The following is a 14,587-nucleotide window of genomic DNA, read 5'->3' on the forward strand; positions in this document are numbered from 1 at the left end:
CCCAAATTCAACTGTCCCCGTGGCAAAAGGAAAAAAAGCATGCACACGTGCACACACACCCACACACACCTCACTCCATGCACACAGAGAGGTTCCTTGCAAGCCTGAGCCCCTCTGCCTCCTCTGTGGACCCAGGTCCTGAAGGATGGCACCTGCCTCCCCTCCTGCCTGCTAGACACAGGTGGTCCTGCCCAGAGGCAGCCTGCCAGTTGGTAAAGAGTCCAAGAGGAACAGAGCCAGTAGCCTCTGCTGTCCCACCAGGATGGAAGAGGGACTCCAGGACTTGCTCGGAACTCAAATCAGAGAGAGGAGACAGATGATGGTACAAGGGCCTCCAAGTCCTGGGGCAACCTCGGACTCCTCCCGCCCCTACTCCCCGGCTTGTGCACGCTCTGGTCTCGGCAAGGAGCCCACCTCTCTGAAGACGCGTACAGAAATGGTTTTGTTCTTGGGAGGGAAGCCAACATGCTTAGGACAATTGCCTTGCCAGGTGAGATTGCCTAGAAGCAAGAGGAAGAGGAGCAGGAGCCCCCCTGGCAGGGCCAGACCCACTGACAGTGACCTGTGAAGCCAGTGCCGAGTAACCAACTGCAGGCAGCTCCCCCTGGGGCGAGGGGAAGGGGCGGCTGGTGTGGGGCAGATCAGGAGGCCGGGAACCAGGGGATGTGAAGCCTCCTGCCATCCCGTGTGGGCAGCTGAAGATGCGATGCCAGCAAGCGAGGAGGGGCTGAGTGGGGGTGTGCTCCGGGGGGGCAGTGTCTGGGAGGCTGGCACCAACAGTGGCGGCAGTCTGGACCTGACAGGGCCCTCAAACAAAACGCCATCGTGAGCCCCTGGCTCAGACCTATGGTGGCCTGGGCACCCGGCAGGGACTCCCCTCTACTCTGCTGGCAATGGGGTGCTCTCTGTCTGCACAGAGAGTAGGTACCCCAGTGTGAGCCCTCTCAGTGCCTGGCTCCACCCTCCCTTGGGGTTCCTCCAGTGGACCAGAGTTTACTCCCCCTTTATTCTGGGCGGGGGGAGGTGGGGAGGCATTGGGGGAATTTCATACAAGCTTTTCTCTCACAGTCAAGCTTTTAAAAAAACAGTCTCAGAAGAGGATGAGGAGACACAAACACCACGCATGTCCAGAACTCAGACACCCAGACAAACAGACAGGCAGGCAGCCCCTCGCCCACACCCAGCTACACGAGACCCCTTGCCGCGCATCGACCTGGCCTGCCTGTCGGTTTACACCCCCGGGGAGGGGGGTGGTGTGGCAATAGGCAGGCGATCCAGCAGCCGCACCCTAGATCCGTATCCTGGCTATCAAACCAACCAAGACTCAGGGAAGGAGGGGCTGAGAAGAGAAGAGGGCCTTTGCATATTCTTGTATCTTTGGCAGACAGCTGTTCTGGCCTGGTTCCAGCTCCCCATGGAGGCGTCCACATCCCAGCCTGCTCAGAACCCACAGGGTGCCCGTGGGCCACCCATTCCCGTGAGCAGCCGGCCTATCCGCCCCGGGATCCACGGGGCCGCCCCAAGCCCGCCTCCTCCCAGTCACTAAGCATCCTGCTTGGGGCGGGGGTCCTTTCATTCCCAGCAAAACGTGGTCTCCAAGATCACACGGTCAGTAAGGATGGCCCTTTCCCATGGCTACGTTTTCATACCCAAACAGCACAGCCTCTGCTAACAGGCTGCGAAGACACCACACCAGATGACGGCAGGGAGACTCGGGGGAGGGAGCTGTGTGACAACAGAGAAGCACGGGCACCTCCACACCCGCCTGCTGCACACTCGCTGGTGAGCAGCACCAACTGCTGCATGCGTGCACAGGGCGCACACGCACACATGCACGCAGCACAGAGGCACTGCTCCCAGAGTGAATGGAGGAGCCGCTGTGTGCCAAGCATCCGAGAGAGCCGTGCGGTGAGCGTGCCGGCGCCGGGAAGGGAAGTGATCTGAGCTGTTACACGCGTGTGCAGGCGGACACCTCTCGGCCTCAGAGGCTTCGTCACCTGCGCTCTGTCCTCCAGGCTTCCACTGCTGGCCGCACAGGGAAGTCTGGTCTTCAGAGAGGTTCTGGTGGTTAACAAGCCACAGGGTTGACGCATACAAATGTCAAAGGTGTAAATCAACAGAAGATTAAAGAGAAAAGAGGAGGAAAAGCGTGGTAATTCACTGGCTGGTGCCATTAAAAAAAGACGGGGTCAGAGACTCGAGGAGTCAGGAGGCAGGTGTCGTTCTGCAGCACAGACCCGCACGGTCCCCAAGCAGGCTGCACCAGCTTTTAACCTGAATCGCTTCCAGAGCAAGCAGCTATTCTATAAACAGCATGTTATCCCTTATCTAAAAAAAAAAAAACAAAACAAAAAAAGGTAAAAAAAAGAAAAAAAGTGGAGAAAGAGGGGGGAAAATTAACATGTGCTCGAAACTACAACCTGTCTGTAGGCAAAATAATTTTTGTTTAAAAAGATGGCTTTTTTTTCCCCCATTTAAACATTTTTTTCTTTTCCTTCCCGAGCAACCTAGTGACTTGTTAGACTGACACCTAACAAACAAAGCCCAAAGTGGCTGCATGGATCTCTTCTTGGTAGCCTCAACACCACTCCTGCGACTCGGCATTCACACATGCACACTGAGTTTACTCAAAGCTAGTCTTTTCTGCGTCTTCCTCTTCTTCCAGGACGGGGGTCGGAGCCAGGGGTCTGTGCGACGTGGTCTGCAATCCAGAGGAGCCCCGTGCCCTTCCCCACCCAGAGTCAAGCCTTCTGTCTTTTGTTAGTTTTTCTTCTTGCTGACCCCGTTTAAGACTGGCCGAAGGGGTAAGGCCCGTGGAGCCCCTGGAAGAGAGTGAACACAGTCAGTGGTGGCACACAGAGCAGGGACAACGAGACCACCAACCCAAGTGGAAGAACCCACGGTTCCCAGTGAGCCAGAGGGAAGCCCCGAGGCACAGACACGGCTCGAGGGCTGACGCTGCCATGCAAATCCACAGGAGGCCACGGACCGGCAGAGCGCGAGGTGCTGAGTATCATCCCTCAAACACGTCATCCAAGACAGCTCAGGCTAGTGGGCAGACTCCTCACCTCTCAGCTTCCACATCAACTGGTACCAACTTCCCTCCACCCAGGTCACAAAGTCTTCCTTCCATCCTGACAATGCCTTACATCTCTGCTAAAGATACTCGGACACCGCTTTCTGCACCTTAACCTCAGATGCAGGCCGCTGTGGGCCGATGACACACACAGGTATCAATGCACACACTGGCACAGAGGCAGCAGCCATCCAGCGGGCACCCAGGACAGGCGAGGCAGCAGGGCCGTGGTGCACTGTCATCACCTCTCACCCAAGGCCAGGCTGAGTGCTGCTATGCCCACCTGACTGCAGAAACGAGGAGATTTGCTCAAGGTCACGTAGGTAGTAAAGGGCAGAGCCAAGAGTCAAGCCCAAGTCTGATCTTTGTTCTCTTCACATTGCCTCTCCCTGGCCATGTGATGATAAGGTTTGTTCCTAATTCCCAAAGGCATTTATTTTCTCTCCTGCTTGGCTGGTGGACAAAGCACCACTCTCCCTTTTCCTTCATGTTAAGAACAAGACGCGAAGAGGTGCCAACCCCAAGAGCAGCTGCATGAATTCGCTGGAGGACGTCCTGTGCCTCCCCGTTCCACTGCTCCCTGAAGCTTGCGCTTGAAGAGACCAGGTCAATGCCACGACCTGGGCGGGCAAAGGTAACTGGGAACTAGCCTCACGAAAGGCCCGACACCCCAAGCTGACTCAGAGGCAGCAGGGCCCAGGGACCATTAGCTTGTTAAAGACACGGATGGTCAGAATCTGATTTTCTTTAAAAAGGATACTGTCCTTTGGGAAAAAAATGTAAAGAAGTGCATGGCTGCGGGGTTGCCAATGATGAGAACAGAATCCCTTTCTGTTTGCTGCCATCTCTCTAGCACACCTGTCCCTGAGCAGCACCTATCGCCACCCAGTAAGTACTCCTGAATTAACAGCTGAAAGAAGACAGGTATTTCTCAGACTACCACCTGCAGCATCAGACCCTTTTAAGTCACAAGAATGTTGGCCTTTCCAAACCAAGTTTTTCCTGTTGTTTTTGGTCACACAGTGCGGCATGTGGGATCTTAGTTCCCCGACCAGGGATCGAACCTGTGCTCCCTGCATGGAAAGGTGGAGCCTTAACCACCTGACTACTGGGGAAGTCCCCTATACCAAGTTTTTAAACAGCCACCCAGGCTTGGGGGCACACGCATCCGGGTCATGCATCCATCTGGTCATAGCCTCCTAGGTCCCAGAGAGGGTGGGCTCCCCGGGGGCGGTTAGCTCGAGATACACAGCTCGCACTCGCTCCCAAGGCGGTGGGCCGCAGGTTCCACAGAAGTGGGAGATCTGGGTTTTGCTCCTGGCTTTGCACTTAGCTCTCCAAGTGGCCCTGAGTAAAGTCCCTTCCCCTCAAATCTCAGACTGCTCCTTTAAACTTATAGATTTAAGGAGCTGACTCAAAGTACCTAACTCAGGAGGCTGAAAAACAATATTGTAAGAAAAAAAAAACAAAAACAAAACTCTTTGATCATGCTTATTTAGACCAGAGGTCAAAGCTGCCAAGAATAGGGAAGATGAGATTCAAGTTTTCAGTTTCTTCCCCCCCGAGTGGAAAACACTGAAATTGCCTTTTGTCGTTTTATTTCCTCTCCCATAAAAAGCCTCGAGAGATCCGATACAGGTCTCGGGCTGCTTGGTGGTATTGCCGGAGAAGTGAAAATGGGGGACAGACAGGCCAGCAATGATACAGCACCAGCTGCGTGCCGGGGGCTGCTGGAGCAGGTGAAAGTGCTCTCCTGAATTCTCACACAGACAAACCGGGGTGAGCATGCTCTCCAAGCTCACAGAAGTGAGGCAGCAACCTGACTGGGAGCACAGAGCTGGTGAGCGGAGTGGTGGTCGTTCAAATGCCAGGTCTGCCAGCCCTCGATTCACTGTGCCGTCAGCAGGCGAGTGGAGGCCGTCACACCACCTCGGTGGTCACAGACCCAGCCACTCGGTCAAGTGTGGGCAGGACGAGCAGAGGGCTCTCAGACCCCATGGTGTGGGGCCTGGCTGGAGGGTCACACGCCCCAGAGGTGGAAATTAAAGCAGCTGAAACACGCTGCTCTCGGTACTTTCTGACAACATTCACTCGCGAACAACAATTCAAGGAGAGCGACAAAGGCTTAGATCCCTGTAAGATTTAGAACCGACACAATGCTCAAAGGGCTTCGTGCAGGAAAACACACACAGAGAAAAGAAACCCTGAAAAACAAACATGCTTTTGTCTTCTATGAATTTTTTTTCTCCTTTAAGCTAAATTAGACTACTTTCTAGACGGAAGCGTCACACACTTCATGTGGGCCTTTATAAAGCAAGCACTACGTTTGTGACTTGTCTGGAATGTTTGGAGAAGGGAGTTGATGACTTTGCCAAGGAGTGGTCGTGCATTCCTAATAACAGATAAAGTGAATGGATCCCAAGCAATTGGCAGAGAGAGGAGTATACATACAGGCATTTTCAGATTTCCACCTGAAGACTCTGGTCCTTAGAATATGCAGTGTGGTTTTTAACTAGCTTAGATTAAGAATTTTCGTTGACCACCTATTTACTGACTGAGGTGCTGTGTGCCTTTTGGAGAGAAAAATGCCACCTAATTCCCTTTCATCCAGATAACGGCATATTGGAGTTGTTGACATTTAATTGGTACAGAAACGTGGCTTGAAGACAAAGCTCTATCTTCCTTTCCCCCAGATTAACTACCATCACTTCAAGGAAGAGAGACGGAGCTGAATCTATTTCAAAACGACTTGATCATCTAGACTCCCCACATGCAGGATTACAGGCATCACACGGAACACAGCAGCGCGACACGAGTCACACGGGAAGCCTGGTGGAGGTTCCAGGAGCAGCTCGTCCAGGGCGTCTGATGGCAGGAGGCCAAGCATGAGGCGCCCTTCCTAAGAGTGGGATGGAGGTATACTCGAAACCAGAGGCCCATCCACATTTCAGGTTCCACTGGAGTTCCAAGACCCCGTGTAACAGGTTCTGGTGGCTAATGTCTCCAACGCCCGTCTAAAAGTAGGGTTTGGCAATACAGGTAAGTGTTTACTCTCTCCTGAGACCTAGCGGCTCTTCAACTGTTACCCCTGGGAAAAGCAAATGCCAAATATTTTCATTAGCCTGGCATCCCTGACATCTCTTCTACAGCCGCTGTGCCACGAATAAGGAAAACAGATAAAGGGATGGATGCATCAGATGGTGCCACAGAGCCCAGAGTTAAACTCCAACAAGCAGAGAAGGAGGTCATCACAGCATGGTCACAAAGCTCACTGCGTCTGATGCAGAAGGTCACCCTCCTCTCCATGAGGACTCCTCTCTCACCACACCACTAGCAGCAAGGCTGGATTTAGGCATGCTAATAGAGGGTGTGAACGACAAAACCCGGAGAACTCCTCTATCTGACTCTCCAGGTCTAAAAAAACCCAGGACCAACTTGTGCAGAAATGGCTTTTCAAGAGCTGCATTTCTTGGGAGAGGCCCCACATCTGCTAAGGGACCAGAAAGCATTCCCGATGGAGTGGCAGCCTTTAGGTCCACAGGGGTTGAGGTGCTGCCTGTTTGCCTCAGTCTTCCCTAAGCTTTTTGATGACACTGTCATGGCTGTGAGCCCTGGGACCTCAATTCTACTGGCAACGGGGCAGGTGAGTCCCCTTAAACCACTCGAGGCCCACACTAGCCAGCTAAGATGGAGGGGCCTCTCTGCTCATGGGCGTCTGGGAAGAGACTCTGGCCTCAGGCCAGCTGGAGGATTCCAGTAGCTGGGCCAGGGCCCTGACTGTGCTTCTGAAAGGTAATAACCATTGTGAGCCATAATTTGGCTAACCTCCTAAAAATATTTTTAAAAGAGAACAGTTGTAGACATAAACAGACAAGCTCAGTTTCATTCATCACAATCTTCTGAAAGGACAATTTAAGATCTAGTACTTGTGGGCCTGGGGCTAAAAGCAAAACTAAAAATAAAACTATCTCTATGATTTGTTTTTCACAATGGTTGATAAAGCTGGTGATTTGGTTTTCACTGATTTTATGTGAATGGGCACCTACAATATCTTTAAATTCTTCCTAAAATTACACAGAAATCAAAATAACTCTTCCAAAAAGGAGTAAAAAAAAAAACCCAGGAAACTAGTTTTGTTCCAGCTGGAATACTTACTGATGTTTACCAGCAGGAAGATTGTGCTATTAGAAGAGAAAGTCACCCTTTCAAGATGGCAGAACCTGTTTCTGCCACTTATTGGTGCCTGGCATAGAGTTAAGACCCAGGTATCAGTAAAATGAATGAATGAACTATGGAATACTCTGCGTTGCTGAGCCATCTGTTTAACCTTCCAGGGGAGGAAAAAAGATTAAAATTCCTAATGAAACAAGGATGTCTTACAAGGGCTTTTGGGGTTACTCTTCCTATATGAAAGCTGGTTTAGAAAAAGCATCACAACACAGAAACTTTCACATACCTGTCTTTATTTTATTTGTGATTTAAATAAATAAAAAGGTTCATGCTGGTTAATAAAAAGGCAAGAGTGTTTGCTGCACGGCTGTGAAATAGCATGCTCTTGCAGTATGTACTGATGGCAGCATCAGATAACACCACCGGGCCCTTCTCTCTCTCTTCCTGGGCCAGTCCCAGCCAACGCTTTGCCCACCTAGCACTTCTTTTGTATTGCTTATGTGCCCTGAATGCAAACACAGAAGAATACACGGCTTGGTACTAAGTTCTGTTCTGGTCCTGCCCTGCAGATCCGCTGTGGTGAGGCACTGTCATGGGGCTGGCCTGGCTGGTGAGGCCCAGAGACTGACCAAGCCCTGGCGGAACCTATTTGTCTCTCGTTAATTAGAAGTCGAGTCTGTGCTGCAGCAGTGGGCAGCGCAGTGAGGACTCCTCTCCCGGGAGCACACAAAGCAAGGCCCTTCCCTCCAGAGGTGCTGACCACTCAAGGCGGCTCACTGGTGGGGCAGCAGGGCCAGACCAGCACGACGGGCACTTCTGTGGACACTTTAACCTTGGTGTTCAAGCCACTTTCATGCGACAGTCCTCAAAATTTCAAAGATGTATTTGATGCAATGGCTGAAGACCAGTGTGAGAATCAGCCAAAGAAAAGAAAACAAATGTACTTTTATGCATGAAAACTGTTCATGGGACAGGCTCAGTTCACAGCCTCTGTGTCCAAGTTGTACTTAAAAGCTTAACTCAGTTTTAAGTATGGTGAATTGGTGTTTTAAAAGCCTTGTAAAGCAATTTTTATACTTACCTCGATAAGACAGTTTTTCTGTTGCTCTTAACTAACTTCTACAATCCTGCTGGGGACCTTCTCCATCCCCCCTCTATCCACCCACCCATTCCTTCCATCATGCATCCCTCATTATTCCTCTGTCATTCATCCTCCCATCCTCCGAAGCTCCCGAGGACCAAGCTTTCAGAGCCTTCACCTACCTCCTGACAGATCAAGAAAATCACCATAAAGAATAAAACTCAAACATCACTGCGAATGAAACTGTATTACTGAAAATCCTACAAGGGGATGAAGGATATGGGCTAAGTTCGACTTCCCCTTTCATTAAAGACTTGAGAAAAGGCTATTTACTATTTGAAATTCTAACCCCCAAGACCTCATGTAATGTCAAGTGTGCTAGAATCCAGGTGGCATGCTGGCAGACAGAGAGCTCTCTCATGGCCATCTCCTAGGGCACAGGGGATTCCTAGAAAGAAGAGAGAAGCGGTAAGCGTCTCACTGGGGAGGACGCCTAAAAGGAGGGAAAGCTCACCCAAGTGCCCCGCCACGTGGCCACGGGTACCGTCCCGTGGGAGCCTGGAGGCCCGAGGTGAGGCTGCGGGCCCCACCTCCTCTCGCAGTCTCCATTCAAGCCCCAGTACTCCCCCGCCTCTCTCACAGTGGATTCACAGCATCACCTCCCCTACCCTGGACAACCACTGGCTGACTGAAGGAGAATAAACTCTCTCTCCTTCAGCCATACTTGGCTTCATCTTGCCACTTCCCTGCTCAAAAGCACTGCAGGTGCTCTTGTTTCCTTTCACATTAAACGTGAACTCTCCTTTGCTTGGCTTTCCAAGGTTGTCCTCCAAAATTCACCCCACCCTCTTTAAGCACACCTCACTCAGCACAGTCAGGCTGGCTGGTGTCCCAGGAACACTCACTGCCTGTGAATGCCTCTGGGCCTTCCTGCATGTGGTTCCTTTTTCCTCCAAATCAGTTTGAATCTATCACTTTACTTTCTTTCTTTTTTTTGGGCGGGGGGAGGTCATGCTGCACGGCACGTGGGACCTCAGTTCACTGACCAGGGACGGAACTCAGGCCCCTGCAATGCAAGCAGAGTCCCGACCACTGGGCCACCATGAAGTTTCAGTATGAATCTACCACTCATCAAGATATCAGTCTCCTGGCTACTCCCAAACCTCACTGCCTTCTCCTTCCTTCAAATTCAAGAGCACTCAAAACTCAATATACTCCATCTTTACTGGTCTCATTCTTTCCGATGAGCTAGTCACATCTATGCAATCAGACAGTAAATTCTTATGAAGGATTAACACAGGCCGAGCAACCAAGGACATGTCCCTTATTAACTAAATACCAAAGCTCCCTGTTAGTTCTGACTTGCCTTTAGGTGGTGAAATTGCAGCAAAAAGCCCAAGACCTTGGACATTCAAGCTTCTGCAGGTGAATGCCCACAGTTCTGACAAGGGTCTCCCTGAGCAGAGCTCTAAGGAAGCCCACACGGTCCCCCCGATGTGCAGCCACCACGGGTCTCACATAATGCACCTGGTCCTGCTGGAGTCAGAGCAGACTTGGCCGAGCGCGCCTGCGCGGCGCACATCCTCACATCTCTGAATTAAACTTATCTGTTTAAACCTGTAAACTGAGAAAGTCCCACTCTGAGAATTTTCATCAGAAATTAAAATGCTAAGTTCGGAGTATAGGGAAAAGAATACATCCTTACAACTGAAGTGAAGATATGGGAACACTAGCTCTGTTTCAGTTACAAGACTGCCCAGTGTCAGCTCAGCCTAAAACAATGCTCAGAGCCCCAAAGCACAGAAGATGGAGCTGAACGTTCAGCTTTGAAGCTGTTGAGGTACAAAAGGGAGAGCTCCTGGAAGTAACTTTTTATTCTCAAATAGTAATGCTACAAACAACAAAAGACATTTTCTAAAGCTCATGGTATTTGCTTATTTTTAAAATGCACGTATGACTCATGCCAATGCAAACACCAGCAAGCCCGGGAGGACTTTATGGGTTCTTCTGGGCTCTCAGAAGGGAATCATCTTAATATCATTAAACCAGAGTTTGCTAGCAAACCTCTTCTGTACAAAATGTGCTAATCTGCCAGCAAACTGGGTCAGTTTCCTCAGTTGCCAGGCACTGCTTTCTCCTTGGCCACGAATTCTTTTGTGCTCCTGAAGATGAACAAGAAGGTCTCTACCACAAGACATAAGTGTAGAGACTACGTTCAGAGAACAGCAAACAAACTTCCCTTCCTGCCAGCAGGCCTCAGCATAATGTAGTCTAGAACGAAAGACTCAAACTGGGTTCCCTGAGTTCCAGCCCACTGCCCACCCTCAATCTGAGCAAGTCATTTGAGCAAGTGAATGTGAGCAAGTCAGTGACAACTTCCTTACTGGTTGGTACACCTGGGGCCAGGGAGATGCCATTGGCTTTCAGTGGGTAAAGGCCAGGGATGTTACTGAACATCTTAGAGGGCATAAGAGCTGTACCCCACTGCAACAAAAGAAGACTCATCTGACCTAAAATGCCAATAGTCTTATTCAGCTGGCTGAGAGAACCCTGCTCAACACAGACTCATCATTTTGTGGACGGCAGCCAGGCTCACAGTGTTAGATATCATCCATATGGAATGACTCCCAAATATGTTATCTCCACCAAACCCTTTCTCCTAAACCATGTTACCAATTTGGATACACGGCAACGTCCCTGATGCCTCCATCTGGATGTCTATAGAAATCTCCAATGGATTCCAAGTGGAGCTCCTGATCTCTGCCCGCCTCTCCCACAGCCTCTCCCCTCCCCGTGGGGAGCAATTCCACCCTCCCAGTTGCTCAGGCCGAAACCTGTCACCGTTTATTCCCCCTTACACCACGCTTCCAACTCTAGCAAATCCTGTTCGTTCTAGCTAATAAAGCAGACGCAGACACAGATCACTGCTCCAACCTATCTGGCTACCACTCTGACACAAAGTGCCCATTCTCTTTACCCACATGATTGCACTAACTTCCCCACTGGCCCCCTGCTTCTATCCTTGTCCTGTACTCTCCACATGAGTGTCAGAGCATATCTTTCACTACATGAAGTCAGATCACATCACCCCTCTGCTCAAAATCCTTTAATGGTTGCAACCTCTGCTCCTCAGGGCAAAAGCCCAAGCTTCACAAAGATCCACAAATCCTTCTACGATCTGGTTTCCATCCTCCAACTTCCTCTCCTTCTACCTTCTCTTACCAACTTTGGTCTTGAACAAACCATGTAAACTTCCACTTCAGGGCTCATACTAACTGTAAAATACTCATTGTCCAGATAGCCTTTGCAAAAACAAAATCTGGCTTTAAAGGGAGTAAGACAGCCCTAAGCAAGTTCGAGCTTTAAAATATTATGTTCAAAGGGAGATTTTAGATTCATTACAGGAAAACGAAGAAAACTCCAGACTGTATCTTCTGGCCACAGTCATGGAATACAGACAAGGTGCTGCTCTTACAAAAGTGAGTTAAAGGAAATTTCAGTGTCACCAAACATCTATATCCAAGTGACCACGAGGTTCCAGGGAATCATTTCCCTTAATGGAGGCTGGAGAGAGTGAGGCTGATTTCTGTAGCCACCAGAGATAGCAGCTTGTGGAGAGAGAGGGGTTTAGCAGTAGAGAAGTCACATAATATCTGGTCAATAATTGGCTTGATTCTCATTTGAAATGTAGCAGTGTACCACAGAAAGCATGCTATTCCGAGCCCCCAGCTGTAAGCTCAGCCAATAAAACTATGTACTTGAATACTATTTGTAACTAGGAAGTAAGGCAATAGATGGTCAAGAAAGCAGACTCAGGAGTCGAAAAGAACTGGTTTTGTTCATATCCTGGTTTTACCACTTTCGAGCTGCATGAGCTTGGGCAGGCCATGGAACCTGTGTGCCTTCAGTCTCAGCAGCTGTAAACAGGGATAATGACAGAGCCTATATCATGGCCCTGTTGTGTGGACTAAAACGGATGTCAGACTGCTGCCTCTGCCTCTGGGTGCTGGGAGGCAGGGAGGTGACTGGTGTTTTTATAATAAACTTTGTAGAACTACTTAGCTCCTTACACTATGTACACTGATAATTTTAACAAAAATTAAATTTAAAAAGTCCTCCGCACAGTGCCTGGCACAGAGTAAGTGCTCAATGAGTTTATATAACTGACTACCACGCTCCCACTGGCCCCCACAGGGGAGGGGCGGGTGCGTGCTTCTGCTAGCTGCCCCTCGACAGAGGAGAGCACAGCTGGACAGGGCATCAAGTGACACAAGCTTTCCTCCCGGCTTCTTCGCGCCGTCTGTAAACCTCCCAGGGAAAGGGGCTGCCCCCAAGCATGAGGCAGCAGGAAGGCCGTGCTGTCCTCCACCGCCGGTGCCCAGCTAAGGACACCAACTGCCAGCCTATGGGTCAAATTCAGTGCCCTCGGAACCGAGCAAATGTTGGGCCCAATTCCATTAAATAATTTCTTATTATTATGTTACACTGACTGGACTGGCTACTTCAAAGCAGATAATAAGATCCATAAGCCATTACACCCTCAGGCCCATAAGGCAGACTGGCCTTTTCTAAACTTCTCCCTGTAACCTCCTGTTGCTGTTCAGTGGCTAAGTTGTGTCTGACTCTTTATGACCCCATGGACTGCAGCACACCAGGCCTCCCTGTCCTTCACTATCTCCTGGAGTTTTCTCAGATTGATGTCCACTGAGTCAGTGATGCTATCTAACCATCTCATCCTCTGCCTATGTTTCTAAACCCTCACCTGAGCAGAGAGAAACGAGCTCTTCCTTGCTGTAGGTTAGAAGAAAGGTGGTTTCTGATATAATAGTAGGCTAACTTTTTCAGCTCCAGATCCAAGATATCCTAAAGAGTGACTGTCAGAGAGAGAGAAAGAGGAGCAGGTGGAAACTGTGGGCAGGCAGGGCAGATGGCACTCGGCACTGGCTGACGCTTGAAGAGCACGAGGAGCCTCCCCCAAAGATAATAACACGCTTCTCCTTCCGAACCAGCACTTGGCGGAAGTAATAACAGTGGTTCAGGCTGTAATCAGTTTAAAGGAGGAGTTATGACAAACAGCAGCTCCAAACATTAAAAAAAAAAGAACAAACACAAAATAAGAGGTATAGTCCAAGTAACAAAATGAATAAATGAACTTGAGATTCTTTTCAGCTCCTTCAATGTAAATCATTACTCAATTGCTAGAGAAAGAAAGCAAGCATTTGGGCTGTCCTGAAAAGCAGGCCCTTGGTTTTGGCCAGTCATACTCATACTTCCAGCTACCCTGAATAAGACCATTTGGTTTGTATCTTGCTCCTCTCTGTAAGGCCTTCTTAAAAAACACTGAGAAATTTTAAAAATTACTGTCAAGTAAGAAAAAGAAGTATCTAATTTCAACAGGACTTATTTTCTCCTTCCACACCTCTGTAGACTGTTTTCTGCTACTATCTAACACTGTCCAAACAGAAGCTACCCCGCCCTCCAGAGATGAGTCACCGTTAGAGCGCATGGCAAGACGAGCCTTGAGTCAACAGTGTGACTGTTTGTCCTCACAGGCTCTTGAGTGAATCAAATAAAAGGGTTCATTAAAACAACACCTAACCTTCACCAAAACTTGGTCTGACTGTTCACCTGGGACAGGTCGGCCACAACTGAGCTGATAATGAGGCCAGCCAATTTTTAACAAAGGCTGTCAGACTGATGAATCCCTGGAGCAGGTCAGCACACACTTACTCACCTTTCTGACTCCCTCTGACAGTTCTCACACAAGGAGGGCCCACGCCCTCTGGATGTTGAGGGATGAAGCTAGGACAGACATTCCCACCCAGAGCTCCCTGACTCCCTGCCCACAGCACAGAGCGCTGGGTCCAGAAAGCTTGGCATTACTCAAGGGAGGCAGGGGAAGGGCTCCCGGGGCGTCCAGCTCCTGGCACTGAGAGACGTGCCATTATGTTATCTACCCAGCCCTCACAGAAGGTGCATGGAGCAACCTTTTCATCTCATCCTACCAACCTTAGCAAGTTAAACTATAACTATGGAAGCAGAAGGAAACTGGACGGGTCTCCTCCAACTGTGGTCATGGGCTTCCCAGAGCATCATGCCCTCTCCAGCCTTCAGGGCAGGCAGGGAGTTCCTTTAGAGTAAATCAAATCTATTGCCAACTCAGTGATCCCTGATGCCAGGGCGCCAGGTCCTCCGCCTACCTATCCAATGAAGATGGCACCTGGGGTGAACTCAACACCCCTGCTCTAACTCTAGATTCC

General features: G+C 49.9%; 1 protein-coding gene across 4 annotated transcripts in view; it reads right to left on the reverse strand.

Moving 5' to 3' along the window:
* Window positions 1-2,611: 2,611 nt before the first annotated feature.
* ILRUN (inflammation and lipid regulator with UBA-like and NBR1-like domains) overlaps window positions 2,612-14,587 on the reverse strand; it is a 100,478-nt gene continuing 88,502 nt past the window's right edge. For 2 of the 4 annotated variants that reach the window (XM_068994115.1, XM_068994113.1), the window contains exon 5: window positions 2,612-2,822. In XM_068994115.1, coding sequence (XP_068850216.1) covers window positions 2,787-2,822 — 36 coding nt within the window. In that variant the 3' untranslated portion in view covers window positions 2,612-2,786. Of the gene's footprint in view, window positions 2,823-8,623; window positions 8,776-14,587 lie in introns of those variants that run through there. The other 2 variants (XM_068994116.1, XM_068994114.1) reach the window with 1 other exon arrangement.

This window comes from Capricornis sumatraensis, chromosome 22 (assembly GCF_032405125.1).
Source record: "Capricornis sumatraensis isolate serow.1 chromosome 22, serow.2, whole genome shotgun sequence".
Lineage (NCBI taxonomy): Eukaryota > Metazoa > Chordata > Mammalia > Artiodactyla > Bovidae > Capricornis > Capricornis sumatraensis.